At 39.6% G+C, this 26,737-nt stretch overlaps 1 protein-coding gene across 3 annotated transcripts in view; it reads left to right on the plus strand.

The window, feature by feature from the left end:
* Nucleotides 1-234: 234 nt before the first annotated feature.
* Nucleotides 235-26,737, plus strand: part of SBF2 (SET binding factor 2) — a 466,008-nt gene continuing 439,505 nt past the window's right edge. For all 3 annotated transcript variants that reach the window (XM_034995316.1, XM_034995317.1, XM_034995318.1), the window contains exon 1: nt 235-692. In XM_034995316.1, coding sequence (XP_034851207.1) covers nt 638-692 — 55 coding nt within the window. In that variant the 5' untranslated portion in view covers nt 235-637. The remainder of the gene's footprint in view (nt 693-26,737) is intronic.

Consider the following 26,737-nt stretch of genomic DNA (forward strand, 5'->3'; position numbering starts at 1 on the left):
TCCCCCCGCCTGCTCGGTGGCATGTTCCTAAAATTCTCATCTGCACAACATAAACAGGAAACGTGCAGCAAAAGCCCTGGCAGTGCAAATTCCACGCTCCAGTCGAGGGCGGGAGAATCTCGTCTTTGGCAGGGGAGTGGAGGGGGGGAGGGGAAGAAGCAAACTTCCCAGGAGACCCCTCAATCATCCCTGTCTCTTCTTCCCAGATCCAGAAAGAAAGAATAGAGAAGGCGGAAGGAAGGACTCCCCGCTTTCGAAAAAATAGGGGAGGGGGAGGGGGAGGTGGGCCACGAAGAAGCAGCCAGGCTTCAAAGTGAACCGCCTGGAGCGGCCGCGGTGGCGGGAATACCCCTGGCCGCCTACTCCGCAAATCCAGCGGTCAGAGCTGCCCCAGTTGCCGCGGGGTGGGCTCACCGCCCGCTTGGGGTTCCCGAGTCAGCGCGGGTGGGGGCGGGGGAGGAGCGGGCACTCCGCGAGGCGCAGGCGCAGAGTGCGCCTCGGTTGTCAAACATGGCTGAAGTGCCGCCGCTGCCGCTACTGCTGCTGCAGGGAAAATGCTGAGCCCTCCCGGGCCGGGTGGGCGGCGGCGGCGAGGGCGGCTACGGGCACCTGCTTACCGGGCGCGGCGGCGGCGGCCATGGCCCGGCTGGCTGACTACTTCATCGTGGTAGGCTACGACCACGAGAAGCCAGGTAAGGGTGTGGGGCGGGCGCCGCCCCCAGGCCTCCCCGCCCCCGTCCCCCCAAAACCCTCCCCCGGCTGCTGTCCAGTGGGCTCTGCGGGGCTGGGCGTCGCAGCCGGGAGGCGGGGAGGGCCGGGCCCGGCGGCGGCGGAGCTGGCGGTCGGTGTCCGGCCTTCTTGGCGGGGCTGAGCCTCGCGGGGGGCGTGAGGGACCGGCACGAGGGGAGGGGGAGGGGAGAAGAAAGGGAGGAGGCCGCGTCCGCAGGGGCCCAGGGAGGCCCAGCTGGGCAGCTGGGCCAGCTGGGGGCAAGTCTGGGTGCCGCGACCCTCGCCCTGGAGGAGGCCGGGTACCAGGGGCAGCGCCCTGGTGCCGGAGGGATTGGGCCAGGACTGCAGGGCTGGGAGGGCGGGAACCAACTGTGTTAAGTTCCTCGGGGATAAACTTCTGCCCTGCATCCTGAGTGAGTAACGAGTGACGCAGGGGGCTGTCCTCTCCAAAAGGAAATGCTGAGAGAGTCCACTGCTACCTCACCCCTGCGCTGTTGGGGGCCTGTCTAGTCACCGCCCCAGTGAACGCGTGGTACCGGGGAGGGGGAGAGGATCCTTGCACTTTTAAACATTTCTAGGAAATGCTCCCTGTACTTTCAGGACGGATATGACAGTCATTTCAGAGAGTCTGAACACTATCTTTTAAGGACAGTCAGCCGACCGCTTTAAGTCTTGTTTCACGTTAATTAAAATTTTTTTTGGATTAAAAAGGTTTTTTTTGAGTATAGTTGACATGTGTGTTTTACTTATTCTTAGAATTCATCACAAAACTCTTCATAAGGAACAATTTGGCAAATGCATTGTATTTCAGTTTTCATCATGGATTTCTGCAGCTTAAGAAAATTCGGGGTTCATGCACGTTTGTTTTGTATTTGCACTTCTTTGTATTACTGTATAGCTAAGCGTAGTGTAATAAATTGAACTGGGGAACACAAGTATTTCAGGGTAATTCCAGTTGCACATTTGCAAGGAATTTTAGATAGCGGCAGACAGTCCCTTCATCTTTGAGGAGACGCTGAGATTGTGCTTTGCTGACGCTACAAATGGTTAGAGCCATTTGTAGCGTCAGAATGTCATTGTTCTACCCACTCCTGGTCAACTGCCCCTTTCAGTATTACTCTTCTAATAACTTCCTTTAGTGAGAACGTTTTATATTTTTAAATCTTTCGCTATTCACAACCTGATTGAGGTCAATTGTTAAGAGAAGGGGTTGGGCTGTATTTAAGAAAGTGTCTTCTGGCTCCAACATTTTATTTCCTAGTAATTTTGCATAGTCTGGTGTTGCTTACCAATATGAAGAATCACAGTTTTTAAAAAATATTTCATTTTTACCAACATCTTTTTTTTTCCCTCACTTTAAACTGAAACAATCACATACTTGCAGAAAACTTGCAAGTAAGGTACAAAGAACTTTTTTTCTCTGAACCGTTTGAGAGGAAGCTGCTGACCTGATGCCCTATCACACCAGAATGCTTTAGTGTGCATTTTTTAGAAACAAGGATATTCTCCTACATAATCACAATACAATTAGCAAAATCAGGAAAGTTGTCCATTTAGTTATCAGACTGTTTCAAGCTTTGTTGATTTTGCCGTTAATCTTTCTGCTGGCAAAAGGATACCATTAAGAATTATATGTTGCTTTTACTTGTCATGTCTCTTTAGTCTTCTTCATTCTGGAACAGTTCCTCCATCTTCTCTTGACTTTCATAACCTTGACACTTAATGAAGACTACAGGGCAATTATTTTGTAGAATGCCCCTCGATTTGGGATTATCTGTTCTCTTATGATTACATACATACAGGTTATGTACTTGGGTAGAAATATCACAAAGGTGATGCTCATTGCAGTCTATCAGGTGGTACACAATTTCAATTTATCTCATTGGTGATTTTCACTTTGATTACTTACTTGATATAAGCAATGCCTGCCAGGTTTCCTTACTATAAAGTTAATATGTAATTGTTAATACATAGTTTTGTGTGGAGTACTTTGAAACTATGTAAATATCTTGTTCCTCATCTAACTTTTAATGTATTCCTGTATTCCTATCTGTATGAATGTTTTTTAGTGGATTATATTCTGTTACTATTTATTTTGATGTTTAGACTGTTCCTCATTTGGGCAATGAGAGCCCATTCAGGCTGGCTTTTGTATCCTTATGACATGTCCCCATCATTCTTTTACTTTTTGGCACAGATTTATCCTGTTAGTCCTGCAGTTGGTATTTCTCTGGGGAGCCCTGGATCCTTTTAGTGGAGAATGACATTTTGAAGCTACAGTCTCAGTGCTAGTATGTTTGTTGCTGTTGGGTTGTTAATGCTCCCAGACCCTCTTAATGGATGAAGCTGGGGAATACTTATTTGTTCAAATCTTAACTGTATTTAACCAGACTTTCATATTTGCTGCCACCCCCTCCTCTCCTGGATGCCTTTTTTCTCTGCTGATTCTTCATTCTATCCCTCCCACTCCACTACTCTCAGGAGCTAACAGCCCATACCAGGATGTCCCAATTCAGGGAAACCTTCATCCTGCTCTGACTCTGACTCCTCATGTTAGCATCCCCACTGTTTGTGGATGTATTTCTCACCCCACTTAGGCCCTGATACCCCACATTGGGCTACTTTCATGTGAAGACATCCTCTTCACTCTGTTCACACCTAGTGCCCCATGCAAGGTTGCCCCTCTGTGTTGACACCCTCCTTCCAGTGCTTGGGCTGAGCACATGTATTCTTCCCACATGGACTCCTTCCTTAGTTCACTTGGGCTCTGACAATCCCCACCCCACCCAGGGCTAATATGACTACTCACCATCCCACAGGAGGGAAAGGTAAGATTATTTTATTATTTTTATTATTATTATTTTTTGGTGGGGGCAGAGGGAGAGGGAGAGAGAGAATCCTAAGCAGGCTCATGCCCAGCGCTTGGGCTGGATGCAGGGCTTGATCTCACAATGCTGAGATCATGACCAGAGCTGAAATCAAGAGTTGGACATCTAACTGACTGAGCCACAAGGTGACCTATTTTTTATTTTTTTAGTGAACTCTGTGCCACACACGAAGCTCCAACTCACAACCCTGAGATCCAAGAGTTGCTCTACTGACTGAGCCTGCTAGGCACCCCAGGGAAGATTTTTTTTTTTAAGTAACAAAATCCGGAAGCTTTTATAAATTGTACAATCTGGATAATAAAATGTATGATTTTATTATAATTTTTTTACTTGGGATCATTTTTCTTTAGTCACGTTTATTGAAGTATAATTTACGTGTAATAAATTCACCTTTTTAACTGAATAGTTCAAAGAGTTTTGACAGGTGTATACATAAATGTAGCCACTACCACAATCAAGGTATAGATATAGAACATTTCTGTTCCTACAGAATGCTCTCTTGGGACACCTGGGTGGCTCAGTCGGTTAAGCCGTTAGGTGTCTGACTTGGGCTCAGGTCATGATCTTAGGATCTTGGGATAGAGCTGGCTTCAGGCTCTGCACTCAGCAGACTCCTGCTTGTCCCCCTTCTTCTCCCTCTGCCCGTCCCCTCCCCCACCCCTCCCCTGCCAATTGTGCTTTCTCTGTCTCTCTCAAATAAATAAAATCTCTTAAAAAAAAAAAAAAAGTTCTCTCTACCCCTGTGAAGTCAGTTCCCTCCCTAGCCTCTAGCAATCATGATCTGTTTTCTGTCCTTTTGTTTTTGTCTTTTTTAGAATGTCATCTAAGTGGAATTATATAGTTTTTTGTGGCTGGCTTTTTTTCTACTTTGAAAAATATGTTTGAGATTTATCCATCTTGTATGTATTGTCAGTTATTCCTTTTTGTTGCTGAATATAGTACAATTTATTTATCAATTCACCAGTTGGTGGAAATTTGAGGTTCAGTTTTCAGCTATTATGAACAAAGTTATTCTGGGCATTTGCATACAGATCTTTGAGTGTTCATATGTTTCATTTCTGTTGGGTAAATACATGGGAGAAAAATTGCTGGGTCATATGATAAGTGTCTGTTTAAACTTGCTGTGAAACTGCCGAACTATTTTCCAAACTGGCTGTGCCATTTTGCATACTGGCAATGTATAAAGGTTCCAGTTAATCTTATTTTATTTATTTTTATTACTTAAAATAAAAAAAACCACTTTTAGCCATTCTAGTGGATATGTAGTGGTATCTCATTGTGGTTTCAATTTGCATTTTCCTGGTTGCTAATGATGTTAGTCACCTTTTCATGTACTTACTGCATTTGAATATTTTTTGTAAAGTCTCAGATCAAATTTTTGTTTTTTTCTATTTGATTGTTTAGCTTCTGATTATTAAGGTGTTTGTTTTTTTTTTTAATTTCAAATACAGGGGTGCCTGGGTGGCTCTATTAGTTAAGCATCCGACTCTTTTTTTAAGATTGATTGATTTGAGAGAAAGAGAGAGAGTGCAGAGGGGCAGAGGGAGAGGGAGAAGCAGACTCCCTGCTGAGTGGGCTTGATCCCATGACCCTGAGATCATGCCCTGAGTGGAAATTAAGAGTTGACCCAGGCACCCCAAGCATGAGACTCTTGATCTCAGCTCAGGTGTGAGTTCAAGCCCTGTATTGGACTCCACGCTGGGTGTGGAGCCTACTTTAAAGATAGATAGGTAGATTGATTGATTTCAGATGCAAGTCTTTATCAGGTATTTTGCAAATAACTTCTTTCAGTCTGTGGTTTGCCTTTTCGTTTTCTTAACAGTGTCTTTTGAAGAGCAGATGTTTTAATTTGGGATAACTTTTTAGACATTTGAATACTTTTATATCTTGAATTGTATCCTTTGAGTAGTCCTTTTTATGTAAAGCCCTCCGTAAAAACTTATTGGAAGAAAATCCATTAAATTTGTGTACTTTGAATTGTAAGTGAAGAATAAACCTAGTTGATTCTGTAAATCTTTATTATAAAGCTTTCTTTGGAAGTTAGTATGATTTTATTACCTAAATCTCTTTAAAGCTAATCAGATTATGATAATATGATACTGAAATGTTGTGTGTTTAATACCACAGTATTCCTGGAATTAATCAATGCACTCTATATTTGTTCCTAATGTGTCTTTTCAATTAGTAATAGTTTTCAGTTGAATTTTTTTCATGTATCTATATTAAAATTGGATTGAAAGACAAAAAAACCTTGTCTTTTTAAAAATTGCTTTTACAAACTGGGAAAAATAATCCATGCTATTTGAATTGTATACAAAGAAGAGTGCTTGGCACATAGTAGATGTTTAATACAGATGTATTGAATGAACACACAATTGCTGAAAATATAAAAAGCTATAAGGAAGGAGTGTAGTTATAAAAGGATAACAAGAGGAATTTTTATGGTGATAGAACTATTTTGTATCTTGACTAGGTGGCGGATACATGAACCTACATTTGTGAAAAATTGCATGGAAGTAAATACACACACACACAAATGTGAATAAATACAGTAAAACTGGGGGACTCTGAATAAGAAAGTAGATTGTATTAATGTCAATATCTTGGTGTTGATATTGTACTATGATTTTACAAGATGTTACCATTGGGAGAAACTGGGTAAAGAGAAATGGGATTTCTGTGTTATTTTTTACAACAATCTCAAAATAAAAAAAATTTAATTTAAAAAAGCTATAAGATAGGGGCGCCTGGCTGGCTCAGTGGGTAGAGCACATGACTCTTAATATCAGAGTCAAGAGTTCAAGCCCCACATTGGATGTGGAGCCTACTTAAAAAAATAAAATAAAATAAAATAGCCATAAGATAAAGCTATAAGATAAAAAGATACTAGTAGTATTCTAACTTTTTCCTTAATGTTGATAACACAAGGAAAAGTTATTCTGTAAAATTCCAGGAAAACATCATCTTCAGTGGCTGAATTATTACATCTTATGGATATATCAATTTAACTTTATCATTTATTACTGGATATTTAATGTGTTTCCAGTTTTGTGTTCTTATAATATACTGTCATGCTGAGGAGAACATACCTTAAAAACCACTGATTTTTATGACAGTTTGATTTTGATAATTTGAAATTAAGGCTTTATTTTCCTGACTTTGCCTTTGACTATGCACAGTATTTAGGAAGTTAGGAAATATCATTTGTTTCTAAGAGGTGAAGTTATTTAGCCAACTCTCTCTCTCTCTCTCTTTTTTTAAGATTTTATTTATTTGAGAGAGAGTAGAGTGAGAGAGCATGAGTGGAAGGGGGGAGGAGGGAGAGGGAGAAGCAGGCTCCCCACTGAGCAGCAGAGAGCCTGATTCAGGGCTCGATCCCATGACCTGAGCTGAAGGTAGGCACTTAACCGACTGAGCCACCCAGGTGCCCCCCCCCCCCAACTATCTTTACTTTTCTTCTTTTTATTTTTTAAGGTTTTTTTGTTTTGTTTTGTTTTTTACTTATTTGTCAGAGAGAGAGAGAGCACAAGCAGGGGGAGTGGCAGGCAAAGGGAGAAACAGGCTCTCCCCTGAACAGGGAGCCGGATGTGGGACTCAATCCCAGGACCCTGGGATCATGACCTGAGCCAAAGGCAGATGCTTAACCGACTGAGCCACCCAGGCGTCCCTCTTTATTCTTCTTTTTGTTTTTACTTTCTTCTGTGTTTACTGAGATTTGTCCAAGAAGAATTGATAATGACCACAGGGTTAAATCCCTTATATGACTTTACTTTTTTCTTTTCTTTACTTTTTTTTACTTAAATATCTTTTTTAATTTTTTTTAAAAAGTAGGTTCTGTAGCCAACGTGGAGATTGATTGAATTCATGACCCTGAGATCAAGAGTTTTGTGCTCTACTGACTGAACCAGCCAGGCACCCCTCTTTTTGTTTATTTTTTCTGTACATTAATATATTTAGAATTTAATCCATTTATCTATATAAATACCTGGAGTCAAGTATCTTAATCATTTGAAATTCTTGTATTCTTTCATATCAACCTGCTTAAGTATTTAGAGAAAGATTTGAAATACTTCTTAGGTATTTCATTAGTTTCATTTGGGCTAGTATGAGTGAGATAAGCCAAGGGGTAAACTTACATGCACAATACCTGAAATATAGTTTGAGACATTTTAAAGATTGATAATTGGTTATTATTGAACCATTGTAATTCATAGTCAGCCTGGGTTCCTTCCCCTTCCCCATTCTATATTAAAGTACAGTAGTTGGGATTTTTTGGTTGCTGTTTGTTGCCAGCTGTCAAGCACCACTGGGATTCATTGACTTGACAAGTATTTATTGCTTTTCCAGGCATTGTGCTACGTGCTAAAACAAAAATAAATGAGTAAGTGTAAGATGCTATTCCCTCCCTTAGTCATTAATGGGGGCAGTCTTGAAATAATGATAAACGAAGAAGATGGATCCACTTTACTGAGAGAAAGAGAAAACTTCTTATGAGAGGTGATGTTTAAGCCAGGTTATGTAGGGTGAATAAGCACTGCCCTGTGGAAAAGAGGGTAAAGGAGATTAAAGGCAGAGAGAAAAACATGTAAATGTGTGAATGTCTTGTTCCAGGACTGGAGAGAAATATAGTGTAGATGGGAACTGAAGTGAACTTTGCTAGAGAAAGATTGTGAAAAGTTCTGCATATTAGGCTATGGAATTTGGCCTTGACTCTGTAGACAGTGAGGTCTATTGAGAAATGGGGGTCTTGAAAAGCAAGAAACAACATAGAAATGTGACCCAAATGGCAGTGGACTGGAGGGAGAAAGACCAACGTGAGAAAACTCAGCAGCTTTTACTGCGGGAATGGAAAGGAAGGTATGGAGTCTAAAGAAATTTAAAAGCTCAAATTAGCAAAATTTAGTAATGAAATGGATGTGAGGGATAAAGGAGAAAGAGTAGTTGAGGGTAACAAAGTTTCTAGCCTAGTTAATTGTGTGGGTGCTGTGAATGTAAATAGGGAACTCAGGAGAATAAATTTGGATGCAGGAAAGAAATGCTAAGCTTAGTTTCGGATATGTGGAATTAAAGGTGCTTGCTTAAATCAAGGGAGAGATACCATTTAGGTGTTTAGATATATGGGTCAGGAGATAAGAGAAGTGAAAATTAGAGATTTAATTTGGCAATTACCAATATCCAAGTGATTGTCAGATATAAAGAAAAAAATAAGATTGTTGAAGAAATGTGTGTAGAATGAAAAGAGGAGTGGCCTAAGAATTGAACCCAGAGAAAATTCAATATTTAAGGGTAGGTAGAGCAGTAATAGCCAGGAGTGGTCAGAGGTATTGCAAGAGAACCAAGATAATGTGGTATCATGGAAACCTTGGGTGTAGAGAATTTTGAGGAGGAGGAAATAATGAATGTCAAAGGTCTGAAGATGTCATGTATAATGAGGACTAACAATAGTGTCTTAGTCCATTTGGGTTGCTATAACAAATTACCATAAACTGAGTGGCTTAGACAACAAATGTTTATTTCTCACGGTTCTGGAGGCTGTGAAGTCCAAGATCAAGGCCCAGGCTGATTCAGGGTCTTATGAGGGCTGACTTCCTGGCTCATAGATAGCGGTCTTCCCATCATATCCTCACATGGTGGAAGGCATGAGGAAAGTCTCTCGGGCCTGTTTTAGAAGGGCACTAATCTCAAGTGACTGATGTAGTCACTTCCAAATACCATCACTTTGGCTCTACCTCCACATGTGAGCACACTGGGGGTTAGGTCTCAACATATGAATTTTGGGGGGACACAAACAGTCTACGGCAAATAGGCTCATGGACTTGAAAATAAGGATAGTGACTTTAGAACATTCCAGTAGAGTTATGGGGGGACCAAAGCCAGTTTGATAAGTGTGTTTCCTAAATCATATGTTGTATAAGCTTCACAGAGTCCAATTTATTTTCTTTTTAGAAGCTCACTATGACCTGCCTCCCATGGCTTGTGGGAAGTGGAGAGAGGAGTCAGAGGTGATGTCAAAATTCCAAACATGAAAGTCTGGGTTGTGATACCATGACTTAAATAGGTTGAAAATATTTTTCTCTTGACATTTCTTGTCTTTGTGGGCTTGGAAGATGATAGGGTTTTACTTTTACCCATTCAAATGGAGACTTCAGAAAAAGGGACAGGTAGGGGCTGGACACAAAGACTTGAGAGTCATTATGGTAGAGCTATGACACTGTGAATGCCCTCAGAAAGTTGGTATAGAGTGGAAGAATAAAGGACCAAGGACTGAGTTTTGGGGACTCTATTGCTAGGAGGATCGAAAATAGAAGGAGCCATAGAAGAAGGGTTGGAAAGTTTGGGAGAGACATTTAGTCTTCCTCAGTAGCCATTCTACAGGGTGATAGAACCCCTGATTTTTGGTTGGTCATGTGGACATGCAGAAGAGGGACAGTTTTCAAGTTTTGTTTCTTTTCTTTTCTTTTCTTTCCTTTTTTTTTTTTCCCCCCTCTCATTTTCAAGTTTCTAAGAGATATAAATGTGAATAAGTTCTGGCCAGTTTGATGTAAGTGGAAATGAGCTCAGTATCCCAAAGATATTATTTTTTTTTTAAAGATTTTATTTATTTATTTGACAGAGAGAGACATAGCGAGAGAGGGAACACAAGCAGGGGGAGTGGGAGAAGGAGAAGCAGGCTTCCTGTGGATCAGGAAGCCCGATGTAGGGCTCAATCTGAGGACCCGGGGATCATGGCCTGAGCCAAAGGCAGACGCTACATGACTGAGCCACCCAGGTGCCCCCCCACCCCCCAAATATTCTTAAAGGGTATACCTTCCTAGTTTTTCTCTTTCTTGAGACTGGCCTCCTGATATAAAGACTGGAGCTCCAGTAGGCATCTTGGCCATGTAGATGAGGGCCCACACCCTAGAAAGAACCTGGGTCCTAATGACTTATATTGTCATAAGTTGTCATAACTGTTCTCTGAATCTTTTTTAAAGATTTTATTCATTCATTAGAGAGAGAGCACAAGCAGGGGGAGTGGCAGAGGGAGAGGGAGAAGCAGGCTCCCCAGTGAGTAAGGAGCCTGACATGGAGCTCTATCCCAGGACCCTGGGATCATGACCTGAGCTGAAGGCAGACAGACGCTTAACCAACTGAGCCACCCAGGTGCCCTGGACTAGCATTTCTTAAATTTAAAACGTTGCTATTGTCAAAACTGAGATCATTAAGTATTACAGGGTTTAATGCCCTGCCACTTAATTATTGCTGAACTTGAGTAATGGCTTGGGTTATGAAATTATTTATAAAGTAAAGGCTATTCATTTAAAATTCTCATTTCTAGGGGCGCCTGGATGGCTCAGATGGTTAAGCGTCTGCCTTCGGCTCAGGTCGTGATCCCGGGGTCCTGGGATCGAGCCCCACATCGGGCTCCTGGCTTGGCCGGGAGTCTGCTTCTCCCTCTCCCTCTGCCTCTCCCATTGCTCATGCTCTCTCTCTCTCTCTGTATCTCTGTGTCTCAAATGAATAAATAAAATAAATAAATAAATAAATAAAAATAAAATTCTCATTTCTATAATCTACATTGTGAAGGAAAAGATAACTTAGTTTCATAATTATTTAACTTTTTCTGATCAATGTCTTCATTTTAGAATTTTTCATAAAATAGAGGATTTTTTTTTTTTTTTAAAGATTTTATTCATTTGAGAGAGAGAGAGAGAGAGACAGAGAGAGCACAAGCAGGGGGAGAGTCAGAGGGAGAGGGAAAAGCAGACTCCCTGCTGAGCTGGGAGCCCGACATGGGGCTTGATCCCAGGACCTCGAGATCATGACCTGAGCTGAAGGTAGATGCTTAACCATCTGAGCCACCCAGGTGCCCCTAGAATTTTTTTTTTTTTAAAGATTTTATTCATTTATTTGACAGAGACAAAGTGAGAGAGGGAACACAAGCAGGGGGAGAGGGAGAGGGAGCCCGATGTGGGGCTTGATCCCAGGACCCTGGGATCATGACCTGAGCCGAAGGTCAGACAATTTACGACTGAGCCACCCAGGCACCCCCTCCTAGAAGTTTTTTTAAGTTATATCTGTTTCATTATTTACTGAAAAAAATGAATGAAAAAGTGATTTTCCCTATGGCAATATTTCATACAACTACTGCCTAAGTTTAGATGAATTTCAGACAGGCTAGATTAAAAAAAAAAAAAAGGTATAGTTTTACAGATAATCGATTATTCTGGAATATAGGAACAAAAAGATTAAGAAAAGAAAAACTTGTATTTTAAGGGAGCCTTAACACTATTATAAGAAATACCAGAGAAATAAACTTCATTTTTTAAAATGTTTAATAGCTGCAGTTAAGCTCTCCAGCACTATGAGTTTCCTAAGGCTGCCATAACACATCTTGCAAATTTGGAGGCTTTAAACAACACTTATTCTTTCACAGTTTTGGAGACTGTAAATCTGAAATCATGGTGCTGGGAGGGCAGTGCTCCCTCTGAAGACTCTAGGGAAGGATCCTTCATTGCTTCTTCCAGTTTCTGGTGGCTCTAGGCTTCCTTGATTTGTGACAGCATCACTCTGCTCTCTGTCTCATCTTTACATGGCCTTCTTTTTTGTCTCTGTGTCCAAATCTCCTTTTCCTTTCTCTTATTAAGACAGTAATTAGTGGCACTTGGGTAGCTCAGTTGATTGAATGTCCAGCTCTTAGTTTCTGCTCAGGTCATGATTTCAGGGTTGTGGGATCAAGACTTTTGTCGGGCTCCCCCCTCCGCACGGAGTCTGCTTGAGATTCTTTCTCCCTCTGCCCCTCCCCCTGCTTGTGCGCGCATGCGCGCTCTTTCTCTCTCTCTCTCTCTCTCGCTCGCTCTCAAATAAATAAATAAATAAATAAAATCGTAAGACAGTAATCATTGGATTTAGGGTACACCCTAAATCCAGCATGATTTCATCTTGAGATCCTTACTAATTACATCAACAAAGACCCTATTTCCAAATAAGGTCACATTCCGGGGCTCCAGGGGAATTTTAGGGGGGACACTATTCAACCTACTGTATACATGATGGTTCATGAAGTTTTTATAATGCTTGCTGTTTGTAAATATTAGGAAATGTATCTGGATAGAGCAGTGCTAAATATAAGATAATTAAAAAGTAATTTTGTAATATATTATGCTTTTAGAAATATATTTTAGAAATATATTTAAAACAACATTCTCACAACATTACAAATTAAAACAACATTCAATCTAAATATTTGGATGAATAATATGCTAAAGAAAAGTCAGAATTCTTTGGAATATGAATATATATATTATATACATATTCTATATATATCTATATATATTTTTAAGATTTTTTATTTATTTTTGACAGAGATTGAGTGTACAAGCAGGGGAAGCAGTAGGCAGAGTAAGAGGGAGAAGCAGGCTTCCCACTTAGCACGGAGCCCAATGTGGGGCTCGATCCCAGGACCCTGGGATCATGACCTGAGCCCAAGGCAGACGCCCAACCGTCTCAGCCATTCAGGCGCCCGCATATTCTATATATATATTGCACATAGTTTTTAGAAAGGTTTAGATATATGTATGTTCTTTGTTCTAAACTGTGCTTGTGCTGGGTTGCCTGGCTGGCTTAGTAGAACATGTGACCCTTGATCTCAGGGTTAGTTCAGTCCCCATGTTGGGCATGGAGCCTACTTTAAAATAAATAAATTTTACTGCTTGTTCTGTCCATATTATTGTGTTGGTAAAGTCAATCAATATTTTCTTTAGGTGTATCACACAGCTTATATTTGTTACTTTAGGCATTTCCTTTATAAGCAGGCTATCAAGTTGGATCTTTGGTTCATTTATTAAAAAATATTGAGCATTTTCACATACATTATCTCATGAACTCTTCACAGTAACACAGTGAGTTACCCTGGGGTCCATCAAACTTAAATAATTTGCTCACTTTCGTAATGATTTTAAATTGAATTAAATGGAATTAAGTGGGACTTGAAATTGATTTTCTGACTATTTATTTTTAAAGATTTTATTTATTTATTTGACAGAGAGAGAGACAGCGAGAGAGGGAACATTAGCAGGGGGAGTGGGAGAGGGAGAAGCAGGCTTCCTGCTGAGCAGGGAGCCCGATGCAGGGCTCGATCCCAGGACCCTGGGATCATGACCTGAGCAAAAGGCAGATGCTTAATGACTGAGCCACCGAGGCGCCCTGATTTTCTGACTTTAAATAAAAATTTTTCTTTATAAATATATTATTGTAGGTACTGGGGAGTGAAGAAGAGTGAGGGAGAGGAGTAGGGAGGGATTTTCAGGTTGGGAACAGTAGTAGTGGCAAATTCACTGAAGTGATAAACAATGAGTAGATTGTCAGTTTGGCTGAAATATTGGGACTGGAAGAGGAGAACTGAAAAGTAATGATATTGGGACCTAAACAGGAGAACTGTTAAGTATTAAATGAAAATTATATTAGAGCAACTAAGACTTTTTTTTTCCTCAGCTGTTTTCATAGACCAATCACTTTTCATTGCATTTTTTTCTTGTCCTTTTGCACTTTATCTCTGGAGCTGAAATAGTTGATACTTCAGAAAACAAAATTTAAAAACCTGTTACATAGAATGTTTTGAAGTATTTCTATAGGAGAACTTGGGAAAAGTGCTTGTTTTCATAGGAAGCAGGTTAATTGCCTTTGATTTTAGACTCGTGGTCAGGTCTCCTTTATAATCTATGCATCTTGTTTTACTCATCTTGACTTTTCCTACTTAGAGACCTAGTTTCTGACTGATCTTTTTCTGCTTGGCTCTTGAATTCTTTTGTCCAGATAATTAGAAACTCTGCTCATCTATTTTCCTACTCAGTTTTTGATTCATACTCTCATGGTTCTAATACATCAGCACCTTCATGCTTTTACTCACCTGTCTGTTGCTAAATTGTTTTATATTTGATTTACTGCAGTAATACATACTTGTTATAGACATTTTAAACATTACAGAGGGTGCTGAATCTTGACTGTAGTGCTTATCTCTTCAGACTTCTCACAGTTAATTTTATTCTAGGTACTTGTACAGAAATTTCTAGTTCTTTTTTATTTACTATTTTTTATTGAAGTATAATTAACATACAGTGTCATATTAGTTTCAAGTGTACAGTATACTGATTCAACAATTCTCTACATTAGTGCTTATCATGATAAGTGTACTCTTTTTTTTTTTTTTAAGATTTTATTTGTTCATTTGACAGAGAGAGACATAGCGAGAGAGGGAATATAAGCAGGGGGAGTGGGAGAGGAAGAAGCAGGCTCCATGATCCCAGGACCCCAGGATCATGACCCCAGCTGAAGGCAGACGCTTAATGACTGAGCCACGCAGGTGCCCCACGATAAGTCTGCTTTTAATCTTCCTGGTCAGCAATCCCTGCCCCCACCAAGTGGCAACCACCACTTTGTTCTCTACATTTAAAAGTCTGTTTTTTTGTTTGTCTCTTTTTTTCTTTGTTTGTTCATTTGTTTCTTAAATTCTGCATCAGTGAAATCATATGGTATTCGTCTTTCTCTTACTGACTTATTTCCCTTAGCATTATACCCTCTAGGTCCATCCGTGTTGTTGCAAATGGCAGGATCTCATCCTTTTTTTTATGGCTGAGTAATAGTCCATTATATATGCATATATATTTCTTGTAATAAAATAAAACCCCAGTCTTCCAAGGTTGGCAATGGAAAGAAAGCCACCACATGGTTGTTTTTCTAGTGTTCTTATGGACTGTCACTTTTTTCTTAACATTCTGGCCCTCTCCACCGAGTCATTTCTTTTTTATTTGCACAGTCAGGCACCCCTAAAATGAGTTTTCTAAAAGCTGAAAACAAAACAAGGGTAATGAAGCCAGGGAGTAACTTTCAAGTCAGTCATCTGGTTTGCAAGGTATAGTTTAGATCTGTTTGGTCTGTGTTCTCCAAAAGAGATACTGTCCTAGCTAGTTTCTGGCCTGCCATCAGATGATAGAGGTGGTTTTTCCTTTTAACATGTTTCCTTAAGTCTAGGTCTTAGATGGGGGTCAAACAAGTCCATTCCTCTCAGATCTGTTTAAGGTACACTTTCCTGGTTCTAGTTACTTATCCAAGGATCTTTCTCTTCTGGATGATTATGTCAAGACTGTGCTTCAGGAGACGTTTCCTTAACGGAGAATATACCACATACAGAAGTTTGGGAAGAGGGCATCTTTGTATTTGTACCTGTTTTCCACCCATGTTCTCAGCATTGACAAAACTTTGATGTTACCTAGAAACGTCATAATATTCACATATAACTCAAAGTGCAGCTAAACAAGCCTCACATTTTCTGTTACTTTGAAAAGAAAAATAAGTTCTGTAGAACTGTGTGTTCATATTTGTTTTTAATTAATGCTTTGTAATCTTTCCTGTTTAATTTTAATCTGAACAAATAATGATACCATTTTTATTACTCAGTAAGCATGAATATTAGTTGAAGCAGTTTTTAAAAAACAATAGTTCAAGTCCCCAAACATCTAAATCCCGGACTGACTTAATTTGTACAGTTAAACTGAAATAATGTTTTCGAAAAGCTCTCCCATCACTTTTTTTTTTTTTTGACAAAAAAAATTTTTTTGTACAATTACCCACAACTGGATTTGACTTAGGCCCGACAGAGTGTGTCTCTGCCTTCCTGATTTATTTTCAGCCCTTGAGGTTATCATTGTATCTTAGTGCAGTGGCCCCAGGAAGGTGACATATTCCTGGAAGTTCACCATTTGGTCCTTGTTCTGGTCCAGGTCCTCCATCACCTTTGCAGTGTCTGCATCCTGCATCTTCGGGCCGGTGGTGAGCTCTTCCTGGATCAGCTCCTTCAGCTCCTTCTTGGTCAGGGTGTTCTTGTCCCTTCCCTGCCTGAGTACTTGTGGAAGATGGCCACAGGGAGGCCAATGGCTTGATCCAGGGTCAAGCCATGGCTGGGTGCTGGGCTCCACAGGTGGTTAGGAGAGCATTGAGGGAGTGTCACGGGACCTCCTATCACTTTCTTTTTACTCTCTTGTGTAATGAGTCTGTTTTTTCTACTAATGATTAAACAGTGATTAGTTACCAAAGCATCTGATTAAAAAAATCAAATCAAAACAGCATAACTGGTCTTTTTTCCTATGCACATATTATGTAGAGGCTCACTGGGGATTGTTTATTTTTTTTAATGGACAATTTTAGAGAAATGGTGTGATAAAATCACCATTGTGCCAAGAGTTATTTGTATTTGTTTGAAGCTATTGAAGAAATCATTGAAAGACTTAAGGAAATTATGTGAGTAGCTAATAATTGGCAAATAAGTAACTCTCAACCATAGTGAACTACTAGCCATTCTCTTAAGGAATCAAGATTGTTTCCTTGACTTTGCAATTGCTACTCTTTTGTTATCTTTCTGATTTTAGCCATTCTACTGGGTGTGAAGTGGTATAGTACTGACATTTCAACAGATGGTTTTCCTGAGATTTTTGTGAGTTCTAAGTATCATTTTTTTCCAGCGTGATTTCTTTTTTCTTTTTTAAATTGAAGTGTAATTGACATACAATATCCTATTAGTTTCATATACTTCATAATGATTTGATGTTTTCATACATTATGAAATAATTCCCACTGTAAGTCTGTTACCATCTGTCACCATACAAATATTACTATAGTATTAAATATTATTACAGTATTCCCTATGCTATATATTATCATTTTTATTTTACTTCTTATGAAACAGGTTCATATCATCTATTCATTTATGCAGCCTCTGTTTTTGTTTTTTGTTTTTTTTTTGTAAGTAGGCTCCACGCCCACCGTGGAGCCTGATGCTGGGCTTGAACCCACGACCCTGAGATCAAGACCTGAGCTGAGATATAGTCTGACGCTTAACCAGCTGAGCCACCCCAGTGCCTCTGTGTTTTTTAAACTTAACTGCATATTACTGGCAGCTTTCCATATTCTAAATATATATTATATGATAGCATTAACTTTTATTAGCTAGAAAGTGTTTTCATTATTTTAAACATAGTTTGATGTACATATAATCATTTTACCAATTAATCTCTTATGATAAGACATTTTGGTTATTTCTAAATTTTTGCTGTTAAAAATAGTGCTGTGATGAATCCTCCTACCTAATCTTTGCATTCATCTTTAATTTCTTGGGATAAGTAGAAAAGAGGCCAGTAAAGTTTAGTAGTTAAAAGCATGGGATTGAGGGGCGCCTAAGTGGCTCAGTCAGTTAAGTGTCTGCTTTCGGCTCAGGTCATGATCCCGGAATCCTGGGATCAAGCCCCACATTGGGCTCCCTGCTCAGCGAGGAGCCTGCCTTCTTTCCCTTTCCCGAGCTCCCCCTGCTTGTGCCCTCTTTCTCTCAAATAAATAAATAACTAAAATCTTAAAAAAACCCCAAAGCTGTAATCATCAACATAGTATGGTACTGGCACAACAACAGACACATAGATCAATGGAACAGAACAGAGAGCCCAGAAATGGACCCTCAACTCTATGGTCAACTCATCTTCGACAAAGCAGGAAAGAATGTCCAATGGAAAAAAGGCAGTCTCTTCAACAAATGGTGTTGGGAAAATTGGACAGCCACATGCAGAAGAATGAAACTGGACCATTTCCTTACACCACACACAAAAATAGACTCAAAATGGTTGAAAGACCTCAATGTGAGACAGGAGTCCATCAACATCCTAAAGGAGAACACAGGCAGCAACCTATTCGACCTCACCCGCAGCAACTTCTTCCTAGAAACATCGCCAAAGGCAAGGGAAGCAAGGGCAAAAATGAACTATTGGGACTTCATCAAGATAAAAAGCTTTTGCACAGCAAAGGAAACAGTCAACAAAACCGAAAGACAGCCAACAGAATGGGAGAAGATATTTGCAAAAGACATATCAGATAAAGGGCTGGTATCCAAAATCTATAAAGAACTCATCAAACTCAACACCCAAAGAACAAATAATCCAATTAAGAAATGGGCAGAAGACATGAGCAGACACTTCTCCAAAGAAGACATACAGATGGCCCACAGACACATGAAAAATTGTGGATGCACTGGAAGTGTGATGCACCAGTTTTGGTTTTCTTTTTCAGCATTCTTTTGGCTATTTGGAGTCTTTTCTGGTTCCATACAAATTTTAGAGTTATTTGTTCCAGCTGTGAAAAAAGTTGATGGTATTTTGATAGGGATTGCATTGAATGTGTAGGTTGCTCTAGGTAGCATAGACTTTTTTTTTTTTTTAAAGATTTTATTTATTTATTTGAGAGAGAGAATGAGAGAGAGCATGAGAGGGAAGAGGGTCAGAGGGAGAAGCATACTCCCTGCCGAGCAGGGAGTCCGATGCGGGACTCGATCCAGGGACTCCAGGATCATGACCTGAGCCGAATGCAGTCACTTAACCAACTGAGCCACCCAGGCGCCCGGTAGCATAGACATTTTAACAATATTTGTTCTTCCAATCCATGAGCATGGAACGTTTTTCCATTTCTTTGTGTCTTCCTCAGTTTCTTTCATGAGTGTTCTGTAGTTTTCTGAGTACAGATCCTTTGCCTCTTTGGTTAGGTTTATTCCTAGGTATCTTATGGTTTTGGAGAAACAGAACAGATGAAATAGGGGAAGGGAGGGAAAAATAAAATAAAATGAAATCAGAGAGGAAGACAAACCATAAGGGACTCTTAACTATAGGAAATAAACTGAGGGTTGCTAGAGGGAGAGGGGTAGGGGGAAGTGCTAACTGAGTGACTGGTATTAAGGAGGGCACTTGATGTAATGAGCACTGGGTGGTATATGCAACTGATGAATCATTAAACTCTACCTCTGAAACTAATAATACATCATGTTAATTAATTGATTTTAAATAAAATAAAAAATAATAAAAATTGTGTGGAACACAATAATAGTGTAAGTTTTAATTTCTAGAAGTAGAATTACTGGATCAAAGGATATGTTTATTTATATGGACATATGTTAATTTTTTGTCCAACATCCTTTCCTTTGGGAAGCATGTCTTCTCTTTCTTGTAGTCCCAGGGAAAATGCTAGTCCTAGTTACTCCCACCCCCTATCTTAAACTGGGCAATTAGAGCCATCTCTGGATGTTTTCTTTTGGAAGGAACAAGACACTCTACAAGGAAGACTAAGGTAGGAGACTGTGACTTAGTTGGGGCTGCCAATGTGTATTTTCCCTACTGTGTTTATTTTATTTATTTTTTATTTTTTTTATTTTTAAAGATTTTATTTATTTATTTTGACAGAGAGAGACACAGCGAGAGAGGGAACACAAGCAGGGGGAGTGGGAGAGGGAGAAGCAGGCTTCCTGCGGAGCAGGGAGCCCGATGCGGGGCTCGATCCCAGGACCCTGGGATCATGACCTGAGCCGAAGGCAGATGCTTAACGACTGAGCCACCCAGGCGCCCCATTCCCTACTGTGTTTAGAAAGTCTGGCTGAACATTGAACAGAGTCAAAGATAGCCAAAACATGAAAGAGAGACAGAGCTTTGGAAACGTTATTTAAACTTCTGGTTCCAGTCATTCTGGAAAGCCAAAAGAACATTAAAAAAAAAAAAAAAAAGGTTTTGAGGTGTATTGCTCAATTCTCTTCCAGAAAGATTGTGTTAATTCATACTCTCATTTCCCTCAGGGAGATTTTAATTAGAAAAAAATCAATAAGATTTATGGCTTAAGTAGCAACAGCGTAAACTGAAGGTGAGAATGCTAAGGAACTGGAGCAGGGATCTCAGATGTTATACCTAATTCAAATTATGTTTCTGAAACGTTACAGACTGCTACTTGTCTTTGGCCTTTATGTTGTCCTAAACGTATTTATTTATTTATTTATTTATTTTTTAAAGATTTTATTTATTTGAGAGAGAGAATGAAATAGAGCATGAGAAGGGGGAGGGTCAGAGGGAGAAGCAGACTCCCTGCTGAGCAGGGAGCCCGATGCGGGACTCGATCCCAGGACTCTAGGATCATGACCTGAGCTGAAGGCAGTCGCTTAACCAACTGAGCCACCCAGGCGCCCCTAAACATATTTAAAACTGGTGATTTGAGTTCTGAAAATTACAAGCTCTTCCTTTTTGTATTTGTCTGATTTATCTAGACTGAGAGTTCCCTGATGGCATGGTCCAAATAAATCCCAGTATTCTGTGAACAGACAAATCTTTGAAACTGGAAAAAAATCCTTTCAGCAGAGATACTTATATTATTTTAGCAGACTACTTTACCTAATGGGAGGTGAATAATTATTTAGTTAGTATTTATCAAGTAGACAGATTTGTAGAACTTTCTTTTCAGTGATTTCCCTAATAGACTGAGTTAGGAGAAAGAATTTGTATCTTCTCATTTTCCATCAATGAAACCATTCTGTAGATTACTACTTTTCCCTTGATCCATTGTTTGTAGCTCTTTGTATATTTTATTAATTTACAAAATCAGCACCATGATTTGAAGAAAACAATTAACTTGTTTGGGAACTTGACATGCTTTATTTTCTCCTTCAAGCCAATATCCTATCATTATACTTTATTTAAAATATAGACTTAAAAACTTGAAATTGAAGATTCTTGTTTAAAGAAAATAACTAGTTTGGGGGCAAGTTTTTAAGTGAAAAAAGTCTGTTTATACTTAATGACATCTGCTTTTAGGTAAAAATACGTGCTTTGTTTTTTCCAGCTTAAGCTAAGTCTAGTTACATTTAGAGAAAGAAATCAAGTGTCAGAGCAAGCTTGGAAAATAATAGTATGAAAATTAATTTGCAATGGAAAGTAGCAGTTGGGACTAGAGTGAATTTTACAAATGCTTTATATAATTGTCCCACGCGGTTGTATGGAATTTGAAAAGAATGTTACTTGTTTTTCTTTTGAGACAGATGTTTTACGAAATAATTTTAGCCTGAGTAAATCAAGATCCACACAGGATTAGATTAATACAACTCATTTTTTTAAAGGAGAAAAGAATTGAGAGGGAACAACAATAAAGATTGATTTAGATTGGTGAAAAACTGAAGGCTTTTAAAAACACAAGTTAACTGTATTACATTTCTGTGTTCCCAAAATTTTCTTTCACTGCTGTCGTTCAGATTGTATGTTTGAGAAATATGGTTGTAGAAGCATGAAGGATATTTGAAAATACTATAGTATTTGATAAAGTTACCACAATATATTTCAGGAGATTATATGATAACATTCTCTGGTCTTTTTAAATTATTTGAAAGATGGGATGCGTAGTTTCCATTAATATGGTTGCCATTAATATGGTATCAAATACCATATGCCAAACATTAATTTCTCTCAACAAATACATAAGGTAGGAAAAGTTACTGAGACTTGGAGACATTAAGTAATTTGCTTAGGGTTATACAGCTGGAACTGGTGGCATCAGTCTCTGAATCCTTTTTTTTTTTAAGTCCAAGGCTCATGTTCTTACACTGCACAATCCTCTGTTGAAACTGGGGAATCCTCAGGTAAATATATTGTTTAGTTATTTGTTTATTCGAGAAATGTTTATTGGCTATTATGTGCCAGGCATCATGCTACAACAAAAAACAAGCCAGATACTGGAGGTTTTCTTTTACAGGTTCTTCTTCTTTTTTTTTTTAAAGATTATTTATTTGAGACAGAGAGAGAGACACAGAGAACAATAGAGCATAGAGGGAGAGGGGGAGGGAGAAGCAGACTCCCCACTGAGCAGGGAGCCCTATGCAGGACTCAATCACAGGACTCGATTGGAGGACTCAATTGCAGGACTCTGGGATCATGACCTGAGCCGAAGGCAGATGCTTAACCCACTGAGCCACCCAGGCGCCCCTCTTTTACAGGTTCTATTAATAGGAGTAGAGCATTTAGAAAAAAACTAGACTCTTCTCCTTCAGAGAAAGATTAGCAGCCTTTCATAAGTGAAGTGCCAAATGGCTTCCTTTAAGCCATTCTGTCAAGTGTCTATTGAGGGATTGGTCAGGTTGGGGGTGGTTATTGGCTTTGTTCTTCAGGAATTTATAATTTTGTTATGCTTGATCAGTCTCACTAGCAGAGAAATGGAAAATTCATCTAAAAGGCTCACATCTGGGCGCCTGGGTGGCTCAGTTGGTTAAGCGACTGCCTTCGGCTCAGGTCATGATCCTGGAGTTCCGGGATCTAGTCCCACATCGGGCTCCCTGCACGGCGGGGAGTCTGCTTCTCCCTCTGACCCTCCCCCCTCTTGTGCTCTCTCTCTCTCATTCTCTCTCTATCAAATAAATAAATAAAATCTTTAAAAAAGAATAAATAAAAGGCTCATATCCGCAGTACCTGGGTGGCTCAGTCAGTTAAGTGTCTGCCTTTGGCTCAGCTGATGATCCGAGGGTCCTGGGATCAAGCCCCACGTTGGGTTCCCTGCTCAGCGGGGAGTGTGCTTCTTCCTCTGCCCCTCCCCCTGCTCCTCTCTCTCTCTCCCTCGACTCGTTCACTCTCTCAAATAAATAAATCTTCAAAAAAATAAATAAAAGGCTCACATCCTTATCAGTATGAAACCTACTAAATTTGTAATCATCGGGCTGTTTTGGACAGCCTCAAGGCATCAAGAGGATACTAGCAAGGGTATGTAGGTAGGGACTAGGAGGTGGAACTGCCTACAGGAAAAAAAAAATCTACCTAAATGTCTTACAGGAATTGGAAATTCAGCATTGTCTAGTAAACATCCCAAACCTTTTCACCTTGGTCATTCATGCAGATCAGAAACTTGCCACACTTTTCCTTTTTTCCCTCATTTTCACTTGAAAGTGTTCTATTTTTTTTTTTTTTTTAGATTTTATTTATTTATTTGACAGAGACAGACACAGCGAGAGCAGGAACACAAGCAGGGGGAGTGGGAGAGGGAGAAGCAGGCTTCCCGCAGAGCAGGGAGCCCGATGCGGGGCTCGATCCCAGGACCCTGGGATCATGACCTGAGCTGAAGACAGATGCTTAATGACTGAGCCACCCAGGTGCCCCTCTAAAGGGATTTTCATATGTTAAAGAAGACTTACAGATCCTGGAGTTATACCGAGAGTAATTTTTTTTCCTTCAATAAAGTGGTCACGTCACTCTGTTTAATCTTTCAGTAGTTTGGCTTCAAATTCATACCCAGGATGCCTCACGATATTTGAAGAGTGTCATTGGCCGAGGAAATCTGAAATCTGCATTACTTGTATCCTGCAGTCATGGTGTCCTGCATGACAAGGATATCCTTCCCTACCAATAATGATTGGCGTCTCCCAGTCCTTTAAGGCCTCAGTTCTCTGTCCTTGACTGAGATGTTTCTAGTTACTATTATCCCAGGTTTAGGGAAGATAAATTGATTTGTCCACAGTCACACTCCAGTAGGTGGTTAAGAAATTCAAACTCAGGTTGTCTGACTCAAGAATTTATGCTCAGTTGTGATCAGCCAGTTATATTACTTCATGCATATCCTCACTGCAAAAGTACAAAACAGGGGAGGACACAATTTGAGCAACTAGATGCGAGGTAATAGTAACAGTAATAGTAACAGTAGTCCCCACTTCCTAAGATTGTTGAGGATTAAATGAACTCATAAGTAGGGTCTTCTGCCTCACAGAAAAAATACTCAAAAATGGCATTTGTTATTTTTACATAGATGTGTTCTTTATACATGTACATAATATTTAGGCATATTTCACAAAATTTCAGATGGATATGGTTTTTATTGAGTTCCCTGGATGTTTTCATATTAATTGGCTAAGAGATACGGATATTTTAACGTATTTAAAAAATACTTTTTGTGCTGATTATTTTGCTGACTTCTGTATTTGACTATATGTTCTTTTAAGATAGGACCTGTATCCTACTCATTTTTATTTTTATTTTTTTTCTAAATTCCTGGTCCCTAGTAAAATACCTGGCACATAAAACAACCCTAGTAAATATTTGTGGAATCAATTTTGAATGAACTTTACTTAGGTCAGATGGCAGCCAGGATGCCATCCTTTTCCTGCCCCCTCCCCCCCCTTAACAGGCACTTTCCCTAAAAAGAGAACTTTTAGTATAAATAGATCAGGTCTTTATTATAACCACTAAATCATTTATTCTCAGCTTTTTTCCTGATAAGCTAAGTTTAATTTTCCTGAAGTACTTTGATTATTAGGATTAGAGATGAGGGAGACTGAGTCACTGTATAAGTTATTGATGGGTGTAGCGGGGAAGATAATGGCTGCTGGCCTTCCTTCCTCATTTTGAGTACTCTGGAGCCATGAAGAGGGGAGTGTGGCAGTAGAACCATATTGGAATCTAACTATGTTAAGTGTTAAGATCGCCAAGCTGTCTGCTATTTCCAAATGTCCCTTAGTAGGCTTTATCTAAGATGGAAGCACAGTCATATAAGCATCTTGAATTATTTTATAGTTGTTATTTTTTTAATATTAACTTCAAGAATCATGAATTTTTTGGTAGTTATCAGATCGTTGTTGTTTTAAGACTTAAGTCTTAAAGTTGTGTTTAAGAAAAGGTAACTTTTGGGCGCCTGGGTGGCTCAGATGGTTAAGCGTCTGCCTTCGGCTCAGGTCATGATCCCAGGGTCCTGGGATCGAGTCCCACATCGGGCTCCTGGCTCAGCAGGGAGCCTGCTTCTCCCTCTGACCCTCTCCCCTCTCATGCTGTTTCTCTCTTTCGCTTGCTCTCTAAAAAATAAATAAAATCTTTAAAAAAAAAAAAAAAGGTAACTTTTCTCAAGTAGTGCTTGAGTTATATTATTTTTGAATGTTAAATACTTTTTTATTTTTTAGGGATAATGGACTGTTCAGGTATTACCTCACTTTTCCCATCAGGACTTCTGAATATGTTGAATGTGTTTCAGAGTTTTTAATTTCAGCCAGGATAAATTTTCCATTTGATATATCATATTCTTCTTTTTAATATGGTCAATGTAGTTTAACAAAATGAAAGCTAAACATAATATCTCAATAGGTGCAAAAAAAAAAGCATTTGACAAACCTCAATATCTATGTATGATAAAAACTCTCAACAAAGTGGGTATAGAGAAAATGTACTTCAGTATACTAAATGCCATATATGACAGACCCAGAGCTAAGATCATGCTCAGTGGTGAAAAACTGAAAGCTTTGGGCGCTTGTCTGGTTCAGTTCATAGAGCATGCAACTCTTGATCTTGGGGCTGTGAGTTCAAGCCCCATGTTGGGAGTAGAGCTTACATTAAAAAACAAAAACAAAGCTGAAAGCTTTTCCTCTAAGATCAGGAACAAGACAAGGATGCCACTTTTATTCAGCATAGTATTGGAAGCCCTAGCCATAGCAATAAGGCAAGAAAAAGAAATAAAAGGTATTGAAATTGGAAAGTAAGGAGTAAAACTTTCGATATTTGTAGATGACATGATACTATTCATCGAAAATCCTAAAGTCTCAGGTGCCTGGGTGGCTCGGTCATTAAGCATCTGCCTTCGGCTCAGGTCATGATCCCAGAGTCCTGGGATCGAGCCCTGCATTGGGCTCCCTGCTCAGCGGGAAGCTTGCTTCTTCCTCTCCCACTCCCCCTGCTTGCGTTCCCTCTCTCTGTCAAATAATTAAATAAAATCTTAAAAAAAAAAATCCTAATGTCTCCACCAAAAATCTATTAGAACTAATAAATGAGTTTAGTAAAGTTGCAAGATACAAAATCAATATACAGAAGTTTATTGCATTTCTATACATTAATAATGAAATATCAGAAAGAAAAAATAAGAAAGCAATCCCATTTACAATTGCATCAAAAAGAATAAAATACCTAGGAATAAATTTAACCAAGGAGGTAAAACACCTGTACACTGAAAACTGTAAGACACTGATGAAAGAAAACAAAGAAGACACAAATAAATGGAAAGATATTTTGTACTCATGGATTGAAAGAGTTAGTATTGTTAAAACTGTCCATACTACCCAAAGCAATCTATAGATTCAATGGCAATTTTTTGAAAGATTTTATTTATTTGACACAGAGAATGAGCATAAGCAGGGGGAGCAGCAGATGGAGAGGGAGAAGCAGGCCCCCCATGGAGTGGGGAGCCTGATGCAGGGCTCCATCCCAGGACCCCGGGATGATTACCTGAGCCGAAGGCAGATGCTTAACTGACTGACCACTCTGGTGCCCCTCAATGCAATTTTT

The sequence above is a fragment of the Mirounga leonina genome, unplaced genomic scaffold (assembly GCF_011800145.1).
Source record: "Mirounga leonina isolate KUSES-001 unplaced genomic scaffold, KU_Mleo_1.0 Mir_92, whole genome shotgun sequence".
Taxonomy (NCBI): Eukaryota; Metazoa; Chordata; class Mammalia; order Carnivora; family Phocidae; genus Mirounga; species Mirounga leonina.